Raw genomic sequence first — 23,482 nt, 5'->3', positions numbered from 1 at the left:
ACCCTTGAGATTATAGTTTCCAGAATCAAGTCTGCATCAGACCCAAAGCATCAACTCTGGAACCCCGAGGGCATTAAAAGAAACAAAAAACAAAAAACCTGCACACCTAATGTATACCACACAGAGACTTACATGTGGCAAACAGAAACTGAGCATACAGTATCAAGACAAACTTTAAAAGTTTGTGAGGCAACTGTCACTGGCCAGTTAAAAAGGACAATCTCCTGAAAATGCATTGCGTAGGCAGCCTTAGCCGTCACCCCCCTTATAACCTAAGGCGGTGCAGGAAAACCAGACTGTGACAGTGGCACTGCTGCTCCCTGCAGGCAGTCCGCCGCTACTACAGAAGCAGCCAGGGGCTGAAACACACTGCAGTCAGAACATACCCCATGGCTGTAGAAGGGGTTGCAGGGTTATTCTTCAATTCCTGCACATTTACCACTTGAGGGACATTCTTCAACGTTGATTCAGTCAAAGTGCTTACAGCTATTTAAACAGAGAAGAGAGAACACCATATTAATTCCAGTAAAGGATAAAAAGTTCTAGTCATATATAAATGAAAAACCAAGACACGAGCCCAAGCAGAGTAGAGCCTTATCATGTGAAGGAAATCTACTTTAGATAGTTCTGCAGCACTGTGTTCAAAGGAACACCTGGCCTACTCCATTAACACAGGTGATGGAACAAGGCTTCCTGCAACTGAATCAAATGTCCTGGAGTAGGGGAAAAGAATTCTCTGGCCAGCTTTTCTACAATAGAGCTGGAAAAGCGCAGCTTGAGCTAGAGGATTAACAGCATCTGGACTCAGGATTTCTGCCACTCATTCACTCTGTCTTTAACATGGGCTTATTATGTGCCAGCCCCTAGGCTGAGAATACAAAACGTATCTGTAGTTTCTTCTCTAAAGAAATTCATGGCCTAGCGAGACAGACAGGCATAATGGATAAAATGTGGAAAATGGAGCTTGGACAATAATGGGGGAAGAGGCTAAGAGGCGTATATTTGACACCTACTTATCAGATTTTACTTTGTCTTATAATTTTAAATTGTATCCAAAAGACTTAATGACATTCTATAATTAGCAATTAAGGAAGCCTGAGCAAAGCTTGTGGCTCATTTCTAACTGCATCACTGACCAAGGTGAAAGCGGTACCACAAGCAGAACGATAGACTTCTGGTTTATTCTCCTTTATTCTCTCTTTCAGAGAAGTGACCTGGTGTAGTGGTGCATGCCTATAGTCCTAGCTATCCAGGAGGCGGAGGTGGGAAGGTGACCTGGATTCGGGAGATCATGGAGGCTGCAGTGAGCCATGATCGCACCACTGCCCTCCAGCCTAGGCAACATAGCTAGACCCTATCTCAAAAGAAAAAAAAAAGCTTCATGCAACATCTTGCCTACGACTGCACATCTTTCATATTTCATATTCAAAGGTGCCTATACCTTAGAAATGTTTGCATCCAAGATGATAATGCAGATCACACCACCTCCTGCTAAGTGGAACAATCCTAAATCCTAGCAGATTTTAACTTTTTACAAATCATTGACTCGATCAGCTCGATTTCAGCCCTGTTCAGCACAATGGCAAGATTCTGCCTGGTCCAAGTAATATTTAAAGAGATCAAAGAATTCTATTTTTAGAAAGCTCAAAGGTACCTTAAAAGTTATCTTTGTTTTGTTCTTCAATATATATGTTAGATGCCTTAACAAAGGTTTTAATATTTAAATTTTTCTTTACAATTTTTTGACTTATCACTGTTTAATGTTAGTTCTTTTTTCCTAAATCAAACCATTATGTCTTTCTAGTCTTTTAAAAAGGACTATAAGTTGATAAGTGTTCCAAGTAGTGATACATCTAAAAAATAATTCTACTCAGCTAAAACAAAAATATTTGGCTTACATCTGTTTCTTGACCCTGGCACTACTGACATTTTGGGGCTAGATAACCCTTTGTCGTGGGGGTGTCTTACGCATTTTAAAGATTTTTTTTCTTTTTTTGCAGCATTCCTGGCCTCTACCCACTAAATGCCAGCAACACTGCCAATTGTTTCAGGGGAGGAGGATAGGGAAGTGGGGGCAGCCTCTAGTTGAGAACTACTAGCTTATAAAACTGATAACTAGTGATAACTGAAGTCCTTGAGACCAACTACGCAGACTGAAAAATCCTAATGTAGAACGTTTGGGATAATGACAAGTCACTGATGAAATGTTAAGTGCTAACTGGCTTATTAGAGCTTCCATCTGTAAAAGTTAAATTTTATAATGTTAAAAAAAAAAAAAGCTTTGGTCAAGCGCAGTGGCTTATGCCTATAATCCCAGCACTTTGGGAGACAGAGGCGGGTGGATCACTTGAGCCCAGGAGTTTGAGACCAGCTTGGGTAACATGGCAAAATCCCGTCTCTACAAAAATTTTTCCAATATCTGCCTGGTGTAGTGGTGCATGCCTCTAGTCCTAGCTATCCAGGAGCCTGAGGTGGGAAGGTGACCTGGGTTCGGGAGATCACAGAGGCTGCAGTAAGCCGTGATCGCACCAAGGCCCTCCAGCCTAGGCAACATAGTTAGACCCCATCTAAAAAGAAAAAAAAAGCTTCATGCAAGATATAGTTGGAGAAGAAAAAATGCTGAACTGAGAAAGAGCAGAGGGTTAGAGTCTGAGTTCTGCTACTTACTGGTGGGATAACCTTCACCTCTCTGAACTTTAGATTACTCAAACACGAAATGGTCATTCTTTTTGTTTGTGTTTGTTTTGTTATAGAGATGAGGTCTCACTATGTTGCCTAGGGTGGTCTCAAACTCCTGGCCTCAAGTGATCCTCCCACTCAGCCTCCCAAAGTGCTGGGATTACAGGCATGAGTCACTATGCCCAGTCAAAATAGGTATTTGAATGGCTATTTTGCATTCAATGTAGTTGCAATCTGTAAGATACTAAGAGATGATGCTAATGTTATTAGATTATCAAATTTCAAAGGTTATAATTTTAGGGCTCGAAGCAGACATTATTCAAAAGTAGGATTAGAAACTTTGTTTAAAAAAAAAAAAAAAACCCCACTGATTTCCACCTTAACTAAATGTGGCAGTTCTAATCCCTCCCCTTAAAAGCAAAGACTTTCAGACCTAGTCTCTGCCTTCTTAGAACTCTCTCCACAAAGGCAAGGGGGCTGTCACGTCAATCTTCTCTTCTGAAGGGCACCAAAGAGAGCCCACTGTTTCTTGCCACCTGCTGTCCTGGCCTGTGACTCAGACATGTCATAATCAGCCTCTGTACAGGTATGGGGCTACAGCTTTTACCTGGTGCCTGACTGGCCATCTGCCGTCTGAGTGCTGCTGCGGCAGCTGCCTGCGGGGCTGAGATGGGGTGGGAAGGACTAGGTGCACCATGTTTCACGGTTTTCGTGGCAAGCATTGTGCTATCAGCCCCTTGAGGAATAATTTTGCTAGCAGATGTAGCCACTAAGAGAAAAAGAAAAATTAAGTGTGAGTGGGTGAGAGAACAGGAACATACAAAAGGTTAAAATGGTAAATTCTTTACATTCGACTGCAGGGAAAATGCTAAAATCAGCGTTAACATAGAAAAGAACCAGTAAATTAACAGGCTGGCATCTGTGTCTTTCAGTTACCACATGCAATTTGCCTACCCACGTCTACTAAGATACTTTACATTATCATTTCCTGATACTGACTGAGATATAACTTTTATACCAATATAGACCAATTCCCTGATCCCCTCTCACAAATTCTCTTCATTCTAGTACCTAACACTGGTATTTTTCTCTGCTGGAAGTCACTTTGATGCAAAGCCCTGACACCGCACTGAAAGTGTGGGGGCACACCACCAGTCAGTACAGTGAGCCAATACTGACCACAAGCATCGGAGCTGATGAGTTCTGAGGCAGAATATGCCACAAGTCAGGCTGAAATGAGCCAGGATTTGAAAGACATGAGAGAGGATGTTGCTTTATAACTGAAGCAAACAGCCCCCTTTTACTTACTTCTGAAAAAGACCGTTTTAAAAAACAAGCTGGCTCAGCAGAAAAGCTGTTACAGTGCATAACCTTGGAGAGCCATCTCCTTCCTCACAATGGCCTAGCAACTGCTTTCAAGGGGAACACACATCTTTTCAATTAGTCTTCTAATTTCTAGAATATTAGCAGAAGTGAGTTGAGCAGCCAGGTGCAGTGGCTCATGCCTGTAATCCTAGCACTTTGGGAGGCCAAGGCAGGTGGATCACCTGAGGTCAGGAATTTAACAGCCTAGTCAACACAACATGGTGAAACCTCGTCTCCACTAGGAGACATGCCTTGGGAGGGTGAGGCAGGAGAATCGTTTGAACCAGAAGGTGGAGGTTGCAGTGAGCCAAGATCGCGCCACTGCACTCCAGCATTGCACTCCAGCCTGGGCAACAGAGCGAGACTCCATCTCAAAAAAAAAAAAAAAAAAAAAGTGGGCTGGAGCCAACCACCATTTTGGTGTGACAGTATAAAACCCAGTTATAATTCCTTCATTAGTTAGAAACATCATAGGGAAAAAACAGTTTGCTTTCCCACTGTTTACTTACCTGAAGTTCCCATCACACCAGATGAAGAACCATGAACCAGGTGAGATTTAGCAAAAGGTGCTGTATGAGGCAAGAGACTGGGCTGGATGGAAGGAGTGCGAACCACGGGGGCATGCCGAGGGGCCTGAACCGCCGCCTCCTCATCTTTACAGGACGTCCGTGCATCTTCACTCTCCAGAGACTGGGAGACAGATGATGTTGAGCTGACTTCATCCAAGTCTTCATAATATCTCTGAGATAGAAAGGCTGATCGAGACAGGCTGGCTACAAAAGCCCCAAACAAAACACAATTTAGACAACTCAAAGCAAGCCCAAAAGCTAAGTAATTTTCACTGTTGATAAAACAAAACTTCAACTTGTAAAATGATTTGATTATTACTTAAGTGGAAGCAGGTATTGTCAAATGTGAACAAAAATGGTTTTCGGTTTTTGCTCAGATGGGAATTTGAGAAACTGAGCTGTGTGAACAAGAACATCTTGGGGCTGTTAAATAAAAGAATGTGAAAACATAAGAGACAGAATTAATACTGGTGTCAAAGTAGAAGACCTGGAGCCCTCACTAGTATAATAATAATATACTAGAAATGTAACAGGCAAGTTTCCATGGTGGGGTGAACAATCACACCATTACTGTCACCTTCCAATAAGCTGCTAAGAACAGGTCCAATGCAAAACGGAATAGACAGAATGTCCTCAGTCTTGAGTGTCTCGAACATTTCCAGGTAAATCTAATGATTCTTCTGATTTAGACAATTAGATTTTTAAAAAATATACAAGAGATTCGGTGCAGTGGCTCAGGCCTATAATCGCAGCACTTTGGGAGACTGAGGTAGGAGGACTGCTTGAAGCCAGGAGTTCAAGACTAGCTTAAGCAACATAATGAGACCCTGTCTCTACAAAAAATAGGGCAACAGAGTGAAACCCTCTCTCAAAAAAAAAAAAAAAAGAAAGAAAGAAAGAAAGAAAATGGCTGGACATAGTGGCTCACGCCTGTAATCCCAGCAATTCGGGAGGCCAAGGTAGGCAGATTACCAGGTCAGGAGTTCGAAACCAGCCTGGCAAATATGGTGAAACCCCATCTCTACATTTTTTTTTTTTTTTTTTGAGACGGAGTCTCGCTCTGTTGCCCAGGCTGGAGTGCAGTGGCCGGATCTCGGCTCACTGCAAGCTCCGCCTCCCGGGTTTACGCCATTCTCCCGCCTCAGCCTCCCGAGTAGCTGGGACTACAGGCGCCCACCACCTCGCCCGGCTAGTTTTTTGTATTTTTTTAGTAGAGACAGGGTTTCACCGTGTTCGCCAGGATGGTCTCCATCTCCTGACTTCGTGATCTGCCCGTCTCGGCCTCCCAAAGTGCTGGGATTACAGGCTTGAGCCACTGCGCCCGGCCCCCATCTCTACTTAAAAATACAAAAATCAGCAGGGTGTGGTGGCGCACACCTGTACTCCCAGCTACTCAGGAGGCTGAGGTAGGAGAATCGCTTGAACCTGGGAGCAAAGGTTGTAGTGAGCCCAGATTGTGCCACTGCACTGCAGCCTGGGTGACAGAGTGAGACCCCTTCTCAAACAACAACAACAACAACAACAACAAAAACCCAAAAGAGAAAACAGAATTGAACTGAACTGAATCCTGGCCTTCTGTTTAGATTATGAAGAGTAAGGCTTTATGTCATGTTACTTTCTATCATAAATTTCAGAATGCAAGTGAATACTTCCTGTATATTGGAAAAAACAAAAACCAAACAAAATAATCTAGCCCTTTTTCTTCCCTCCCCAAGTTATTTAAAATGGCTCTGCAAATATTATTGACTTTGTGTCCTATGTGCACATGGCTCTGCAAGATTTTATTGTCATAATGTAAGTATAACATAACAAACACCACTAAAAACCAACGCTATGTGCTACGGCTGTCTTATCCAATTTGGTAGCCAGTAGCCATATGTGGTTATTTAAATTTAAACTAATTAAAAGCAAATTAATGAAAAATCAGTTCCTCAATTGCACTAGCCACATTTCATGTACTCCATAGCCACATGTAGCTAGTAGCTACTCTGCTGGACAGCAAAGATACAGAATATTTCCATCATCACAGAAAATATTCCTGTGAGATAACAACTAGATACCATTTTAAGCCACTAAGTTTGTGATAATTTGTTACGGCATCCATAGGAAACTAATACAAACCCATGTTCTCTTGGGCCTAATTGCTCTCCGTAATGTCTCTAAAATCCTATTGCAGTTCCTGATAGTAACAATAATAGATGACTCAAATAATCACATCACCTTCAAGAACTAGACAGAAAGAGACACTGGATTAGCTATGTAACCTCCAAGGTCCTATGTAACATGGGGGTACTCTTAGTTCCTTCCTTCACCTTTCTGAGGCCATTTACCTGCCTTTGGTGGAGGGAGCCCATCCAACTGAAGGATGCAGTGGGCATGCTCGCTCACAGAAGCATGGAGCATGGACTGCTCACTATGCCGACGGTGCTGCCTCCACTGTGATCAAGGATGCAGCTAACTGCCTGCATTAGAAAGAGGGTCCTACTGAAATTTAAAGAATCTTATTCTGTTTACACTCTAGTTCAGGTAAGGAAAGACAGAAAGCTACATGACGGGGGGCAGGGAGGGTGGGGAGACAAAAGGATAGAAGTCATATGATCATCTCAGTAGATGCAGCAAACCTCACATCTTAAGATGAACTATAGAAAGTGCTCCTTTTGAGATCAAGGATAGCTACATGACACTTTTATGCTGCACTGGAGGTTCTAGCCAGTGAAGTAAGGTAAAACAATAATAATAATAGGACTGGAAAGGCAGAAACATCACCATTAGTATCCATGGAGGGTATCATTGTTCCCATAGTTACAAAGCCAAGAAACAGCTACAGACATGTTAGAATAAATGAGTTCTGCCAGGTTGTTGGGTGTAAGTAAATATACATAAATCAACTGTATTTCTCTATACTACATCCAACATAAACCATAAAATTTAAGGGAAAAAAAATCTACCATTATAAGAGCATCAAATTTTTAGCAATCTAACAAAAGATGTGCACGTCTGTCATGCAGAAAACATTAAGAGAAATTAAAGAATACCCGAATACGCAAATATGTACCCAGTTCAGAAACTGAGTTCACTACTGCACATATGTCAATTCTCAGGTAGATCTAGAAACTCAATACAATTCCAGTCAAAATCTCAACTTTCCTTTGAAGGCTGAGGAAGGCAAAATTCCTCCCCCGAAACTTTTTTTCTTTTCTGAGATGGAGGTTTGCTCTTGTTGCCCAAGCTGGAGTGCAATGACGTGATCTCGGCTCACTGCGACCTCTGCCTCCCGGGTTCAAGCGATTCTCCAGCCTCCTTTTTTTTTTTTTTTTTTTATTGTGGTAAAATATAACATAAAATGACACCACAGTCACCATTTTAAAGTGTACAGTTCCATGGTATAAATACATTTCTAATGTTGTATAACCGTGACTACCATCTATCTCCAGAATGTTTTCATCTTCCCAAACTGAAACTTCATCCCCATGAAACACAAACTCCCCATTCTCCCTCTTCCAGCTTCTGGCAGTTTCTAGTTCTGTCTCCATGGTTTTGACTACTGTAGGTACAGGGAGGTAGAATTTAACAAGACAATTTTAATGTTAATACGAAAATGTAAAACACCAAGAATGCCAACATTCTAGAGCAGGGGTCAGAAAACTACAACCACAGGCCAGCTGTCTCTTTGTAGAAATACAAAGTTTTGCTGAAACACAGACATGCCCCTCTCATCACATGGTCTGTGGCTGCTTTCCCATTACAACAGCAGAGTTAGGTAGGTGCAGTGGAAACCACAGCGCCTGCAAACCTCAACTATTCTCCAGCTGGCCCCTTGTGGAAAAATCTACCAACCCCTACTCTGAATTGTAGAACTTTCTGCAATGATGAAATGTTCTTTATATGTTTTTGCCATTACAGTAGCCATTAGTCACACGTGCCTACTGAGCACCTGAAATGTGGCTACTAGGATTGCAAAACTAAATTTTAAATGTTACTTTTATTTTTAAAATTTATATATTTATTTGAGACAAGGTCTCACCGCTCCTTTCCCAGGCTGGTCTCGAACTCCTGGGCTCAAGTGATCCTCCTGCCTCAGCCTCAAGCAGCTGGGGTTACAGGCATGCACCACCTTGCCTTGCAATTTCATTTAATTTAAATGTAAGCAGAGGCCAGGCGTGGTGGCTCACACCTATAATCTGAGAGCACTTTGGCATTTTTTTTGTGTGACAGTCTCACTCTGTCGCCAGGCTGGAGTGCAGTGGCGTGATCTCGGCTCACTGCAACCTCCACCTCCCGGGTTCAAGCGATTCTCCTGCCTCAGCCTCCTAAGTAGCTGGGACTACAGCTGTGTGCCACCATGCCCAGCTAATTTTTTTGTACTTTTAGTAGAGATGAGTTTTCACCATGTTGACCCAGATGGTCTCGATCTCCTGAGCTCGTGATCTGCCTCCAGATCCAATTGTGAAAGGCAAACTTTAATGTTTCCAGAAGATAATAAAGGTACATACCTACTTTCATTACCTAGAGATAGAAGATTTCTTAAACAGAACACAAAAAGTACTAACTATGAAAGAAAAGGCTGATAAATCTCACTATTTCACAATTAAGAACCTCTGACCGACAGGCTGGGCACAGTTGCTCACACCTGTAATCCCAGCGCTTTGGGAAGCTGAGGCAGGAAGATCACGTAAGGCCAGATGTTCCAGATCAGCCTGAGCAACATAGCGAGATAATGTCTCTACAAAAAAATAAAAAACTAGCTGGGCATGGTGGCCTGGCCTGTGCCTATAGTCCCAGCAACTCAGGAGGCTGAGGCAGGAGGATTGCTTCAGCCAGGGAGGTTGGGGCTGCAGTGAGCTATGACTGCACCACTGCACTCCAGCCTGGGCAACAGAGCAAGACTCTGTTTCTAAAAACAAAAACAAAAAAAGAACTTCTGTTCACCAAGACATAAGAGGGCAAAAAGGCAAAGTGAGTATCTACAACTCATAAAACCAACAAAGACTGGTCTCCAGAATTTATAAAAACATTTACAAATCAATAACAAAGAGTATTTAATAATGAATGAACGAAAGATTTAACTCGGTACTCCACAAAAGAAGGTATCTGAACAGTTAAAACATTTTACAAGAGTTCTACCAGAATAGTTAAAAGAAAAAACACTGACACTATCAGGCTTGGCAAAGATGTGGAACAACTGTAACACTCATCTACTGATGATAAAGTACAACCACTTGGTAAAACTGCTTGGCAGAATCTATGAAAGCTGGGCATATGGACAGACTATGAACCAACAATGCCACTCCTAGCTATGTAACCAAATGAAGAGTACATATGTGCTCCGAGAGACACACACAGGAATATTCAGAACCACCTTTTCTGTAACAGCTATAAACTGAAAGCAGTACATGTTCAACAAGAGAATGACTAAACACATGCAGCATACTCATACAATAGAATCCTATATAGAGCAACTAAAATAACAGCTAGAGGCAACAACATGGATGGATCTTACAAGCCTGATGTGGAACACAAGAAGCCCATTTAGAGACTAAGTGAATGGATTTATGTGGTATGCAAAACCAAAACACAGGCAAAACCAAATTATAGTGTTTTGGGAGGTATGCTTACATAGTAAAGCTCTGAAGGAAAACAAAGAAAAGGAGACTAAAGAGAATGACAACTTATGCAATGCAGAATCCTGCATTGGATCCTAGATCCAATCAACGTGTAGGGAGTGGACAGCTGGCAAAATTTGAGTACCAACTATATATGAGATAACTGTATATGTTAAATTTCCTGAACCTGCGAACTGTATTATGACGTGTAAGAGAGCACCTTTGTTCTTGGAGGACACATGTTGAAATATTTAGGAGTAAGGGGCGTTGTCTTTAACGTATTCTCAGATAGTTCAGCAATAATTGTAGCAAACATATGAGTGAGGGGTAAGCGGGTGCTTACTGTACTCGCAATTGGAAATTGGAATTTTTTCAAAATAATAAATTTAAAATAACAAAAAATGTCAAAAAAAAAAAAAAGGCAAAGGCGAAACTCTCACATAAGCCCATATAATGGTGCCTTAGGGGAGGAAGGAAAACCGGGGTATACAAGAGGGCTTCTAAAAAATGGCAATATTCTGTTTCTTGGCCTGAGTAGAGGCTACAGGGGTATACGTTTTAGTTTTGCGCCCTTTATGTGTGTTTTTCCCAATTTAAAAAATTAAGTGTTTACATGCTGAGTTACTCTTCCTAGCATGCACACTAATATTAAATGAGTATCATGTGCGGTTATCTGCTTAATGTCTGAATTCCTCCTCTTAAATGAAAAGCTTCATGTGGGCAGAGACAATGCTTCTCTTACCACTGACTGGAACAAACTAGGCAATCATATTTATTGAATGAATGAATAAGTAAATTCCATAAATCTCACTTCTAAGGATTTTTATCTAAATATATAATCTGATGTGGGTTAAAGATTTGTGAATAAAGACGTTCTGAGTAAAATTTTGGCAACAAGATTAGTAATAGGCATTATGGCCTTCTAATACAAGGAAATATTGTAATGCCTTTATAAGGCATGTGTTCAAAGAACATTTAAACACAGAAGGCAGAGGAAAAGCTTACGATTTTAACTTTAAATTTTTTTCCAAGTTTTAAAATTTGGTAAAATATAACATAAAATTTACCATCTTAAGTGTTTTAAAGTGCACAGTTCACAGGTATTAAGTACATTCACATTGTTGTGTAATCATCACCACCATCCACCTCCAGAAGTATTTTCACTGTGCAAAACTGAAACTCTATACCCATTAAACAGTAACTCCCCATGATCCCCACCTCAGTCAGGGCAACCCCTATTCTCGTTTCCATCTTTATGAATTTGATATCTCTAGATACTTCATATAAGTGGAATCACATAGTATTTGTCTATTTGTAGCTTATTACACTTAGCACAATGTCCTCAAGGTTCATTTATATTGTAGCATGTGTCAAAAATTCCTTTTTACGGTGGCTCAAGCCTGTAATCCCAGCACTTTGGGAGGCCGAGACGGGCGGATCACGAGGTCAGGAGATCGAGACCATCCTGGCCAACACGGTGAAACCCCCGTCTCTACTAAAAAATACAAAAAAACTAGCCAGGCGAGGTGGCGGGCGCCTGTAGTCCCAGCTACTTGGGAGGCTGAGGCAGGAGAATGGCGTAAACCCGGGAGGCGGAGCTTGCAGTGAGCCGAGATCCGGCCATTGCACTCCAGCCTGGGCGACAGAGTGAGACTCCCTCTCAAAAAAACAAACAAACAAACAAACAAACAAAAAACCTCCTTTTTAAAGGTTGAATAATATTGCTTTGTATAGACAGACATTTTGTTTATCTATTCATTCATTAACAGACATTGTTTCTACCTCTTGGCTATTATCAATAATGCTGTCATGAGCATGGATACAAAGGTATCTCTTTGAAACCTTGTTTTCAATTATTTGGGGTATATACCCAGGAGTGAAACTGCTGGATCATCCAGTAATTGCATTTTTAATTTTTTGAGGAACCACGAAACTGTTTTCTACAGTAGCTTTACCATTTCACATTCCCACCAATAGTGCACAAAGGTTCCACTTTTTCCATATCTTCACCAGCACTTATTTTCTTTCTTTTTTTTTTAATGTAAGTGCTAATGAATTTTAAATCAGAAAAAAATCAAGACACAAAACTGTTATAATCTCAATTTCATTTTAAAATAAATCAGATTTACATATGCAAAGAAAAAAGTTTGGAACTAAACCAAAATAACTAAGTGAGGCCATATCTGGGTTGAGAGAGTGATTTTTTAACTTTTTAATTTTTTTTAAAGATTCTGTTGCTCAGGCTGGAGTGCAGTGGCATGACCATAGCTCACTGCAGCCGCAGGCTCAAGCAATCCTCCTGCCTCAGCCACCCAAAGAGCTAAGATTACAGGTGCATCCCACCACACTCAGCTAATATATTTTATTCTCCTTTACACTTTCCATATTTTCCCCAATTACCTACCAAGAGAATGTATTCTTTAGATAAAAAAAAATTGTTTAAAAATTCACTTGTGGCCGGGCGCGGTGGCTCAAGCCTGTAATCGCAGCACTTTGGGAGGCCGAGACGGGCGGATCACGAGGTCAGGAGATCGAGACCATCCTGGCTAACCCAGTGAAACCCCATCTCTACTAAAAAATCCAAAAAACTAGCCGGGGGAGGTGGCGGGCGCCGGTAGTCCCAGCTACTCAGGAGGCTGAGGCAGGAGAATGGCATAAACCCGGGAGGCGGAGCTTGCAGTGAGCCGAGATCCAGCCACTGCACTCCAGCCTGGGCGACAGAGCGAGACTCCGTCTCAAAAAAAAAAAAAAAAAAAAAAAAAAAAATTCACTTGTTTGAGTACAAAAAAAAATCAGTAAGATTAAATTTGTTTCAGTTATTCTGATTACAAAAAGCATTTGTTTTTGGCATTAAAAAATTTTAACTGAAAACAGAATCTCAAAGAAAAATTTGGATACGGGTACTAAAACAAAGCAGTTATGCCTAAAGTTGTCACAAATTTTTCTTTAAATTCAAGTTATTATCTAGATAATGTAATGGGAAAAAAATCTTATTTCATCAGTTATATGGCTTCTTTACAGCAAGTATTTTTTGGTTTTTTTGAGATGGAGTCTGGCTCTGTAGCCCAGGATGGAGTGCAGTGGCGCCATCTCGGCTCACTGCAAGCTCCGCCTCCCGGGTTCACACCATTCTCCTGCCTCAGCCTCCCGAGTACCTGGGACTACAGGTGCCGGCCACCACGCCCGGCTAATTTTTTTGTATTTTTAGTAGAGATGGGGTTTCACCGTGTTAGCCAGGATAGTCTCGATCTCCTGACCCCGTGATCCGCCCGTCTCGGCCTCCCAAAGTGCTGGGATTACGAGCCTACCATGCCCGGCCTACAGCAAGTATTTTTAACCAACATTGCTTAATTATATTTTTTTCTTCTTTTTTCATAAAAGAATCCTTTTTCGGCAAGGCACAGTGGCTCACACCTGTAATCCCAGCACTCTGGGAGGCTGAGGTAGGAGGATAACTTGAACTTAGGAGTCTGAAAACAGCCTGGGCAATATGGGGAGACTGTCTTTTTTTTTTTCTATTATTTATTTTCTATTCTATTTATTTATTTTCTATTATTTATTTGTTTTTTAAAAAGCCTTTTTCCCAAATGCAAACTTACTCAAAACCCAAAATCAGAAAAGTAAACCTTCTCTGGCTAAAGCAGAGGCTAGAATCTAGCTCAGGCTACCTCAAACCCTTATGAATCAGTGCCATATAACTTGAGGACTGCAGAAAACGGTGTAAAAGCCAAAACAACTACTTTGCTGCTTCATCAAGTATATATAAGCTGCTTTTTATTCCAATATTCAGATTAACAACAGATTCTGGGGACATCTTCTCTATCCCCTATTAAGAACCAACACACACACACTTACACACACATACACAGCACCCTAGCTCGCTCTCTCTCTCTCACACACACACACCCCACTGCACCCAATCAGTATGTACAGGCCCAATTACCAGTTCTCTTTACCTGGAGCAGTGGATCTCACTGGTGGGGTCTTCCTCTTGGCCAAGAAGTTTCTCAATTGTGCCTGTTTCATGGGGGACAGTTTAGCTGCAAGAAACCCATAAACCCATAAATGATTAAAACTCAGTTTTTAAGATATCAGTAGCTAGAAGAGAACAAAGGGAGTTAAAACACTGGGAAGGATGCAATTACCTGGTACTTTGGGCAAGGATTTGGTGTGCGATTCTATGGTGGTTTTTAACAAAGCATTGCGCAGGCTTTCAAGGTCACTGTCAAAACTGAAACAGGACAGTGTTACATACAGACCAACTAGGAGCAGAAAGATCTGAGGCTGTCGGGTGTACACTACCCTCCTAAATATAAATGCAAGACATAAGAATATCCCCTATATATAAACATGCCATCTGACCAACTGATAGAATTAATTTAAAAGAAGTGAGATCACAACCATATTATATACCATCTCCACCCCAAACACAACATGATGGTGCCTCAGTAGAAAAAGTAGGCAGGCGCGGTGGCTCAAGCCTGTAATCCCAGCACTTTGGGAGGCCGAGACGGGCGGATCACGAGGTCAGGAGATCGAGACCATCCTGGCTAACACAGTGAAACCCCGTCTCTACTAAAAAATACAAAAAACTAGCCGGGCGAGGTGGCGGGCGAATGTAGTCCCAGCTACTCGGGAGGCTGAGGCAGGAGAATGGCGAGAACCCAGGAGACAGAGCTTGCAGTGAGCCGAGATGGCGCCACTGCACTCCAGCCTGGGCAACAGAGCGAGACTCAATCTCAAAACAACAACAACAACAACAACAAAACCATTTTGGTAAACTCAAGGTAAACTGTCCATCTGCCAGGGTCTGAAAGTCCCCACATTCAAGCAGAATGACAAATCTGGGCTTCAGAAACAAGTCAGTCAACTTAATCCTATCAGCTGACTTTCAATCAACCATGACACTATTACTATGGTGTATCACTTGCTGTGATACATTCAACACCCATTTCATCAGTGTAATACTTTACAGACTTAATTTAACTCCCAAACGATCCCAGGAACCAGGTTTGTCATCCCCATTTTTTAAGCAAAGAAACAAAGGATCAGAGAGGGTGGGACCCTGACCAGGATCACAAAGGTGAGAGACAACAGAGTCACCTGCACACCCACATCTGAACCACTCTAAGACTACCCCACATTACTCCCTAAATGTTTGTTCATGCATTCATTCACCCATATTTATTGAGTACAAGTCCTCTCTACACCTGTGAATGCTGCTCTGGGAAGGAACAGCCGAGGGCAGGCTCCATGGGGAAGTCTGGTTGTAAAGGCGGAGCTGCTGAAGACTGTCCACCAGGTGATTCAGCCTCTTCCTCTGTTGGTTGATGATTTCCCGGTTATTGGCTAGGGTGTTAAACAGTGTCTCTCGCTCTGGCACAAGCAGGTGCCTGTTGACAACAATGAGAAAAGAATTTATGAATGGTTCAAGTAAAGGAATCTCCCAGTAAAAAACAAACAAATAAGACTACAATGGTAACAGTAAAAAGGATAAAATGGAGAACCAGCACTGGACAAGAACCATCAAGAAATTACTAGAAAATAAAAAGGAGATGAAAGCCTAATGAAAATAACATGGTATGTGGAGAAAACAGCTAGAAACAGGCAGGCCAGGCCTGTAGCAAAGGATAGCATAAATTAGGTGACACCTGAGAGAGGCCCTAGGAAGAAAAGGGCGGGAGTGAGGTGCGAGTCAGGAACAGGGTCAGCTTTCTACTTAGAATTTATCTGTTTTTCTGAATGTAAATTATATCCAATTAAAAACAAAAACAAAAAACAGGTTCACTGGAAGTCTATGGGAGTCAGTTAATTCTTCAGACTATCGTCAAAAAATAGTGGGAGAGCATAAGGTTTAGTATCAGGGAGGTAACCTGCCCAAAGAACTAAAACAAAACAGGGACAACAGTAGCTGCCTCTGGGAAGTAGGTCTGACTGCAGAGGGGGACACGTCTATTTGCTTCTGCTTTTCAGTAGAACTCTTTAAGTTGCTCTGAAATTTTTTTCTGACTGCTTTAATTTGCAGAGGGAATAGGAAAAACCATACAAATAAAAACAAAAGGAATAATCCCACATCAGTTACAAACCAAATTTTCTTTGCTATGGTATGTCAATATAGTCATGTGCCACATAATGACGTTTTGGTCAATGATGGACAGCATATACGATGATCCAATAAGATTACAGTAGAGCTGAATTCCTATTGCCTAGTGATTTGTGTTACAATTGTCTATAGTACAATTGTACAAAACCATGCTATACAGCAGGGGTGTCTAATCTTTTGCTTCCCTGGGCCACACTGGAGGAAGAATTGTCTTGGGCCACACATAAAATATACTAATGCTAGCTGATAAGCTTAAAAAAAAAAAAAATAAAAATCTCATAATGTTTTAAGAAAGTTTATGAATTTGTGTTGAGCTGCATTCAAAGCTGTCCTGGGCCACATGAAGCCTGCAGGCCAAGGGTTGGACAAGCTTGCTGTATGGTACTGTACTCTAGGAGCAACAGGCTATACACCATAAGAGCCTAGGTATGTAATAAGCTATGTCATCTAGGTAATAAGTATACACAGTGTAAGTACATTCTATGATGATCATACAATGACAAAATGGCCTAACAATGAACTTCTCAGAACACGTTAAGCAACAAGTGACTCTATGTATATTTTGCCTCTTAACACAAATCACGGAATGAAAAATGCTTGCTAAACAGAAACCTCTGGATTTATTTCCTCTTTTCCCATGATCTCTTTGAGTTCAGGGCTGACTGAACGACTGCCTCTGGTAACAAGGTAGTTCAACACACAATTTTTTTTTTTTTTTTTTTTTTTGAGACGGAGTCTTGCTCTGCCACCCAGGCTGGAGTGCAGTGGCCGGCTCTCAGCTCACTGCAAGCTCCGCCTCCCGGGTTCACGCCATTCTCCTGTCTCAGCCTCCCGAGTAGCTGGGACTACAGGCGCCCGCCTCGTCGCCCGGCTAGTTTTTTGTATTTTTTAGTAGAGACGGGGTTTCACCGTATTAGCCAGGATGGTCTCGATCTCCTGACCTCGTGATCCGCCCGTCTCGGCCTCCCAAAGTGCTGGGATTACAGGCTTGAGCCACCGCGCCCGGCCCAACACACAATTTTTAAAAGGCATTTCAGGCCAGGCACGGTGGTTCACGCTTGTAATCACAGCACCTTCGGAGGATGAGGTGGGCTGATCACGAGGTCAGGAGTTGGAGACTGGCCTAACCAACATGGTGAAACCCCATTTCTATTAAAAATACAAAAATTAGCCGGGTGTGGTGGTGCACGCCTATAATTCCAGCTACTCAAGGAGGCTGAGGCAGGAGAATTGCTTGAACCCCGGAGGCAGAGGTTGCAATGAGCTGAGATCAGGCCACTGCACTCCAGTGTGGGCGACAGAGCAAGACTTGGTCTCAAAAAATAAAATAAAATAAAATAAAAAAGGCATTTCAATAGGGTACATACAAGGTAACATTCAGGGATGGCCCTAAAACAGAGAAGTGCTATCAAAATAGAAAATTTAAGAATTTGAACTCTGCAGAAAGAGAACTCAGAAAAGCATAAGTAGTAAATCCACAGAATTGGTATAAAGGGAAAAAAAAGCCTGGCTTCTCTTTAAGCATCATGCACTTTCTTACAAGGCTAACTTGTTAATGACCAAAGAGAAATAAAACCATTGAACAGAGCAGAATGTACCCACTGCCAGGTTAGACCATTGTTTCCCTTGTGGGAAAGCAAACCATATGGCTGAACATGAATCAGAACCAGGCGTGTGCGCTGGCTCTCTACTGGGACCCCACTGCCCATGGAGACAAGTGCTCCAGTCCACGGGCCACAGGAATCCTTCAAGTAGACAGTGGGGTAGGAGAGCTTCTCACTTCTATCTCCCTATACCTACAAATGCTACAAGCTGAGGGTTCTCCAGTTGGGATTTTTAGCCTTTCTCCACATAACACAATGTAATTTATTGAATTCTGCTTACTAAATTATAAGTGTATTATAGTCCTGTCCCTGATATCACACCCAGGTTGTCCCACTGAAAAGTACATCAAATAGACCATTTCTTGGTTTGTTTTCATACAGGGCTAGCTAATCTATTAATCAAGTGTAGGTGTTTCAGAAATCTAACATTTCAGGGCTGATTTGTTTTTCAAATTTCTAATGGGCGCTTCACGCTCTCATTCTATTCCTTGTGGAAAATATGTGGCTTAAAACCAAATATCTAAGGATAAAAAACTACACTAAAAGGTTTTCCCATTACTTTGCTATCATTCCTCTCATCCTTTTAATTATCCACACTAATTACAAATGTTTTCTCAAAAAGAAAATTTGAAATATGGCCGGGTGCGGTGGCTCAAGCCTGTAATCCCAGCACTTTGGGAGGCCGAGGCGGGTGGATCACGAGGTCAGGAGATCGAGACCCTCCTGGCTAACACGGTGAAACCCCGTCTCTACTAAAAATACAAAAAAAAAACTAGCCGGGCGAGGTGGCGGGCGCCTGTAGTCCCAGCTACTCGGAGGCTGAGGCGGGAGAATGGCGGGAACCCAGGAGGCGGAGCTTGCAGTGAGCCGAGATCGCGCCACTGCACTCCAGCCTGGGTGACACAGCGAAACGCCGTCTCAAAAAAAAAAAAGAAAATTTGAAATATACAGAAGAGTATTAAGGAAAATTCTCCTTAATCCTGTTTTGCAGATATAACTATGAATATTTTGATACATCTATATACTTTTGTACCTCCACATTGTTATTAGCCAATATGCTTTTGTCTTTTTACTTATTAAATTTTTATATTACATTTAATAATTATAGCGAGTTATATATTCTATACATTTTGTAGAACATAGAATACATATTCAATATATTAAATAATTTATTGGAGAACACACTAGTCAATGGTTGCAGGGTATTCTGTAGTTAAGAAAAAAAGTGACCATATTTATTTAGCTACTCCTGTACCTTTAGATAATTAGGTTGAATACAATTTTTCACTATCATAAATTATATTGCAATATAAACTGTTTTATGTAAATTACTGTATCGTTTCTGTAGAAAAACATTTCAAGTAGAACGACTGTTAAAAAGAATGAACATTTTGTAGAGATTTTCTTTTTCCTTTCTTTTTTTTTTTTTTGAGACACAGCTTTGCTCTTGTTGCCCAGGCTGGAGTGCAGTGGCACACAATCTCAGCTCACTGCAACCTCTGCCTCCTGGGTTCAAGCAATTCTCCTGCCTCAGGCTCCCGAGTAGCTGGGATTACAGGCATGTGCCACCATGCATGGCTAATTTTGTATTTTTAGTAGAGACAGGGTTTCTCCATGTTGGTCAGGCTCGTCTCCAACTCCTAACCTCAGGTGATCCACCTGCCTCAGCCTCCCAAAGTGCTGGGATTACAGGCATGAGCCACTGTACCTGGCTGGGGATTTTCATAGGTTCCTAAATCACCTTTTTAAAATGGCAATAGCAATATCTATTCCAACACATTGCAGATGAGAGATCTCACTCACCTTTGTTTTTTCTTTTGTTCCAGATGCCGATCCCACTCCAAGTCTAGAACATCATTCACATCTTGGACAGCAAATTTCACATACTGATGAAGGCGCCGAATTTCCTATAAGAAAAAAATTAAAAGGCAAACGACTTGTTTTTCTGATAGTTTGGGGGAAAATGTATCAAAACAGTCAAAAGAATTCTAAAATACTTCTATATTAAGAACCATAATGAACAAGGAAATCAGAATAGGTTTTAATACGATTATTAAAATTATATAATTAAAATGAGGCCAGGTGCAGTGGCTCAGGCCTACAATCCCAACACTCTGGGAGGCCAAGGCAGAGGACTGCTTGAAGCCAGGAGTTAAAGATCAGCCTGGGCAGCAAAGCGAGAATCTGTCTCTAATAATGCATAAAAATAAAAAAAATTACATTAAAAAACTTTAAAATTAAAAACAAAATCGGCTGGGCATGGTGGCTGTCCACTTTGGGAGGCCAAGGCAGGAGGATCACTTGATGTCAGTTCGAGACCAGCCTGGCCAACATGGTGAAACCCCGTCTCTACTAAAAAGACAAAAGTTAGCTAGGCAGGGTGGCAGGTGCCTATAATCCCAGCTACTCAGGAGGCTGAGGCAGGAGAATCGCTTGAACCCAGGAGGCAGAAGTGGCAGAGATCTGGTACAATGAAAAGGGAAACAGAATGCGTGTGTCTGCCTAGGCCTCCGGGGAACAAATGTTCTTAATTCTCATTTCTCAGTTCACCATGGTTCTGGGAATTTTCCATTCCATTCTGGTACTCAGACAGTGCATCCATTTAGATTTTGCTCCCCCACCCATAAAATTAACTGTAATGGAGACAAACAGTGCTGAAAATAATTCTAAGCCTATCTATTCACAGCATAGAACCTGTAAGTCATCTTCCCAGTTGAGAAATACTTATTTGTTCACAAAAGCAAAGAACAGTATTAGCACTAAAAACTGAACCTGCTATTATTTAAAATTTTAGCTATTTAACTTATTATAGGCCTGCAATAATTTTATTTAAATTTTGGGCGACTGTTAACCTTCATGGGTATGCAACTTGATTCTCAAAAATTAAAAACAGGCCACGTGGCTGGGTGCTGTGGCTCACACCTGTAATCCCAGCACTTTGGGAAGCTGAGGTGGGCGGATCACCTGAGGTCAGGAGTTCCAGACCAGCCTGGCCAACATGGTGAAACCCCGCTTTGACTAAAAATACAAAAATTAGCTGGGCATGGTGATGCACGCCTATAATCCCAAGTACTTAGGAGACTGAGGCACAAAAACCACTTGAACACAGGAGGCAGAGGCTGCAGTGAGCTGAGATCGCGCCACTGCACTCCAGCCTGGGTAACAGAGCAAGACTCTGTCTCTCAACAAAAAAAACAGGCTGGGCATGGTGGCTTACGCGTGTAATCTCAGCACTTTGGGAGGCCAGAATGGGTGGATCACTCGAGGTCAGGAGCTTGAGACCAGCCTGGCCAACATGTTGAAACCCTGTCTCTACTAAAAATACAAAAATTAGAGCTGGGTGCAGTGGCTCATGCCTGTAATCCCAGTACTTTGGGAGGCCAAGGCAGGTGGAGCACTTGAGGCCAGGAGTTCAAAACTAGCCTGGTCAACACGGTGAAACCCCATCTCTACTAAAAATACAAAAAATACACCACACCCGGGTGTGGTGGTGCGCACCTGTAATCCCAGCTACTCCAGAGGCTGAGACAGGAGAATCACTTGAACCTGGAAGGTGGAGGTTGCAGTGAGCTGAGATCACGCCACTGCACTCCAACCTGGGCGACAGAGTGAGACCTTGTCTCCAAAACAAAACAGAAAAAACAAAAATTAGCTGGGCGTGGTGGTGCATGCCTGTAATCCCAGCTACTCAGGAGGCTGAGGCAGGAGAACTGCATGAACCCAGGAGGCAGAGGTTGCAGTGAGCTGAGATCGTACCACTGCACTCCAGCCTGGGCAACAGAGTGAGACTGTTTCAAAAAAAACAGAAGGCCAGACACAGTGGCTCACACTTGTAATCTCAGCACTTTGGAAGGCCAAACCAGGAGAAGTGCTAGGGCCCAGGAGTTCAAGACCTGCCTGGGCAACAGAGCAAGGCCCCATCTCTACAAAAATTTTAAAAATTAGCCAGGCAAGTCCGGGTGCGGTGGCTTATGCCTATAATCCCAGCACTTTGGGAGGCCGAGGTGGGCGGATCACGAGGTCAGGAGATTGAGACCATTCTGGCTAATACAGTGAAACCCCGTCTCTACTAAAAACACAAAAAAATTAGCCGGACATGGTGGTGGGTGCCTGTAGTTCCAGCTGCTTGGGAGGCTGAGGCAGGAGAATGGCGTGAACCCGGGAAGCAGAGCTTGCAGTGAGCCAAGATCATGCCACTGTGCCACTGCACTCCAGCCTGGGCCACAGAGAGAGACTTCGACTCAAAAAAAAAAAAAAAAAAATTAGCCAGGCATGGTGGTATGTGCCTCTAGTCCTGGCTACTTGGGAAGTTGAAGCAGGAGGATCACTTGAGCCCGAGTTTGAGACTGCAGTGAGCTAGGATCAAGCCACCACACCACACACCCTGGCCCAAGCAACAGAGAAAGACCCTGTCTAAAATAAAAAACAAAAATAAAAACAAAACAGAGCTAGACATGGTGAGGTACACCTATAGTCCCAGCTACTCAGGAGGTTGAATTAGGAGGATCCTGGGTCCAGGAATTCAAGGCTTTTGTGTACCATAATCACGCCTGTGAATAGTCACTGCACTCCTGGGCTACATAGTAAAACTCTGTCTCTTAAAAAAAAACAAATAAATAAAACTGAGGCAATCAATTAAGTATGTCTACAAATGGAGATAATGTGCTATATACTAGGAAAAGCAGTTTACATCTATAGAGAGATCTTATGTTTAAATGTATTTTCAAAATTATTTGTGTAGCCAGAGAAATTAGACAAGAGAAAAAATAAAGGGTATCCAAATTGGTAAAGAGAAAGTCAAACTGTTGCTGTTTGACAATGTTATGATCGTGTACTAAAAAACCCTAAAGACTCATCCAAAAAGGTCCTAGATCTGATAAATGAATTCAGTAAACTTTCAGGATACAAAATCAATGTACACAAATCAGTAGCACTGCTATACAATAAGAGCAACCAAGCTGAGAATCAAATAAACAACAGCCCCTTTTACAGCAGCTGCAAAAAATAAAAACCAAAAACCAAAAACAAACACAAAACCCCAAACTTAGGAATATACCTAACCAAGGAGGCGAAAGACCTCTACAAGGAAAACTACAAAACACTGCTGAAAGAAATAACAGACGACACAAACAAATGGAAACAACACAAACAAATAGAAATACATCCTATGCTCATGGATGGGTAGAATCAATATTGTGAAAATGACCATACTACCAAAAACAATTTATAAATTCAAGGCAATTCTCATCAAAATACCATCATCATTCTTCACAGAACTAGAAAAAAAAATCCTAAAATTCATGTAAAACTAAAAAGAGCCCACACAGTCAAAGCAAGAATAAGCAAAAAGAACAAATCTGGAGTTATCACACTGTCTGACTTCAAACTATACTACAAGGCTATAGTCACCAAAACACCATGGTACTGGTACAAAAAGACGCAGACAGACCAACGGAAAAGAATAGAGAACCCAGAAATAAAGCCAAATTCTTAGAGCCAACTGATCTTCAACAAAGCAAACAAAAAACATACAGTGGGGGAAGGACACCCTATTCAACA

The 23,482-nt window shown here is 41.9% G+C and overlaps 1 protein-coding gene across 5 annotated transcripts in view; it reads right to left on the bottom strand.

Moving 5' to 3' along the window:
- Positions 1 to 23,482, bottom strand: part of NUP214 (nucleoporin 214) — a 112,455-nt gene that overhangs the window by 55,801 nt on the left and 33,172 nt on the right. For all 5 annotated transcript variants that reach the window (XM_033194190.1, XM_033194208.1, XM_033194212.1 and 2 more), the window contains exons 18-24: positions 19,727 to 19,830; positions 15,427 to 15,609; positions 14,362 to 14,447; positions 14,173 to 14,256; positions 4,554 to 4,817; positions 3,287 to 3,448; positions 387 to 486 (exon numbers count right to left, since the gene is read on the bottom strand). In XM_033194190.1, the coding sequence (XP_033050081.1) occupies positions 387 to 486; positions 3,287 to 3,448; positions 4,554 to 4,817; positions 14,173 to 14,256; positions 14,362 to 14,447; positions 15,427 to 15,609; positions 19,727 to 19,830 (983 nt within the window). The remainder of the gene's footprint in view (positions 1 to 386; positions 487 to 3,286; positions 3,449 to 4,553; positions 4,818 to 14,172; positions 14,257 to 14,361; positions 14,448 to 15,426; positions 15,610 to 19,726; positions 19,831 to 23,482) is intronic.

The sequence above is a fragment of the Trachypithecus francoisi genome, unplaced genomic scaffold (genome assembly GCF_009764315.1).
Source record: "Trachypithecus francoisi isolate TF-2019V2 unplaced genomic scaffold, Tfra_2.0 Contig01585, whole genome shotgun sequence".
Lineage (NCBI taxonomy): Eukaryota > Metazoa > Chordata > Mammalia > Primates > Cercopithecidae > Trachypithecus > Trachypithecus francoisi.
The sequence above is the reverse complement of the archived record's forward strand: the minus strand, read 5'-3'. Positions and strand labels throughout refer to the sequence as shown.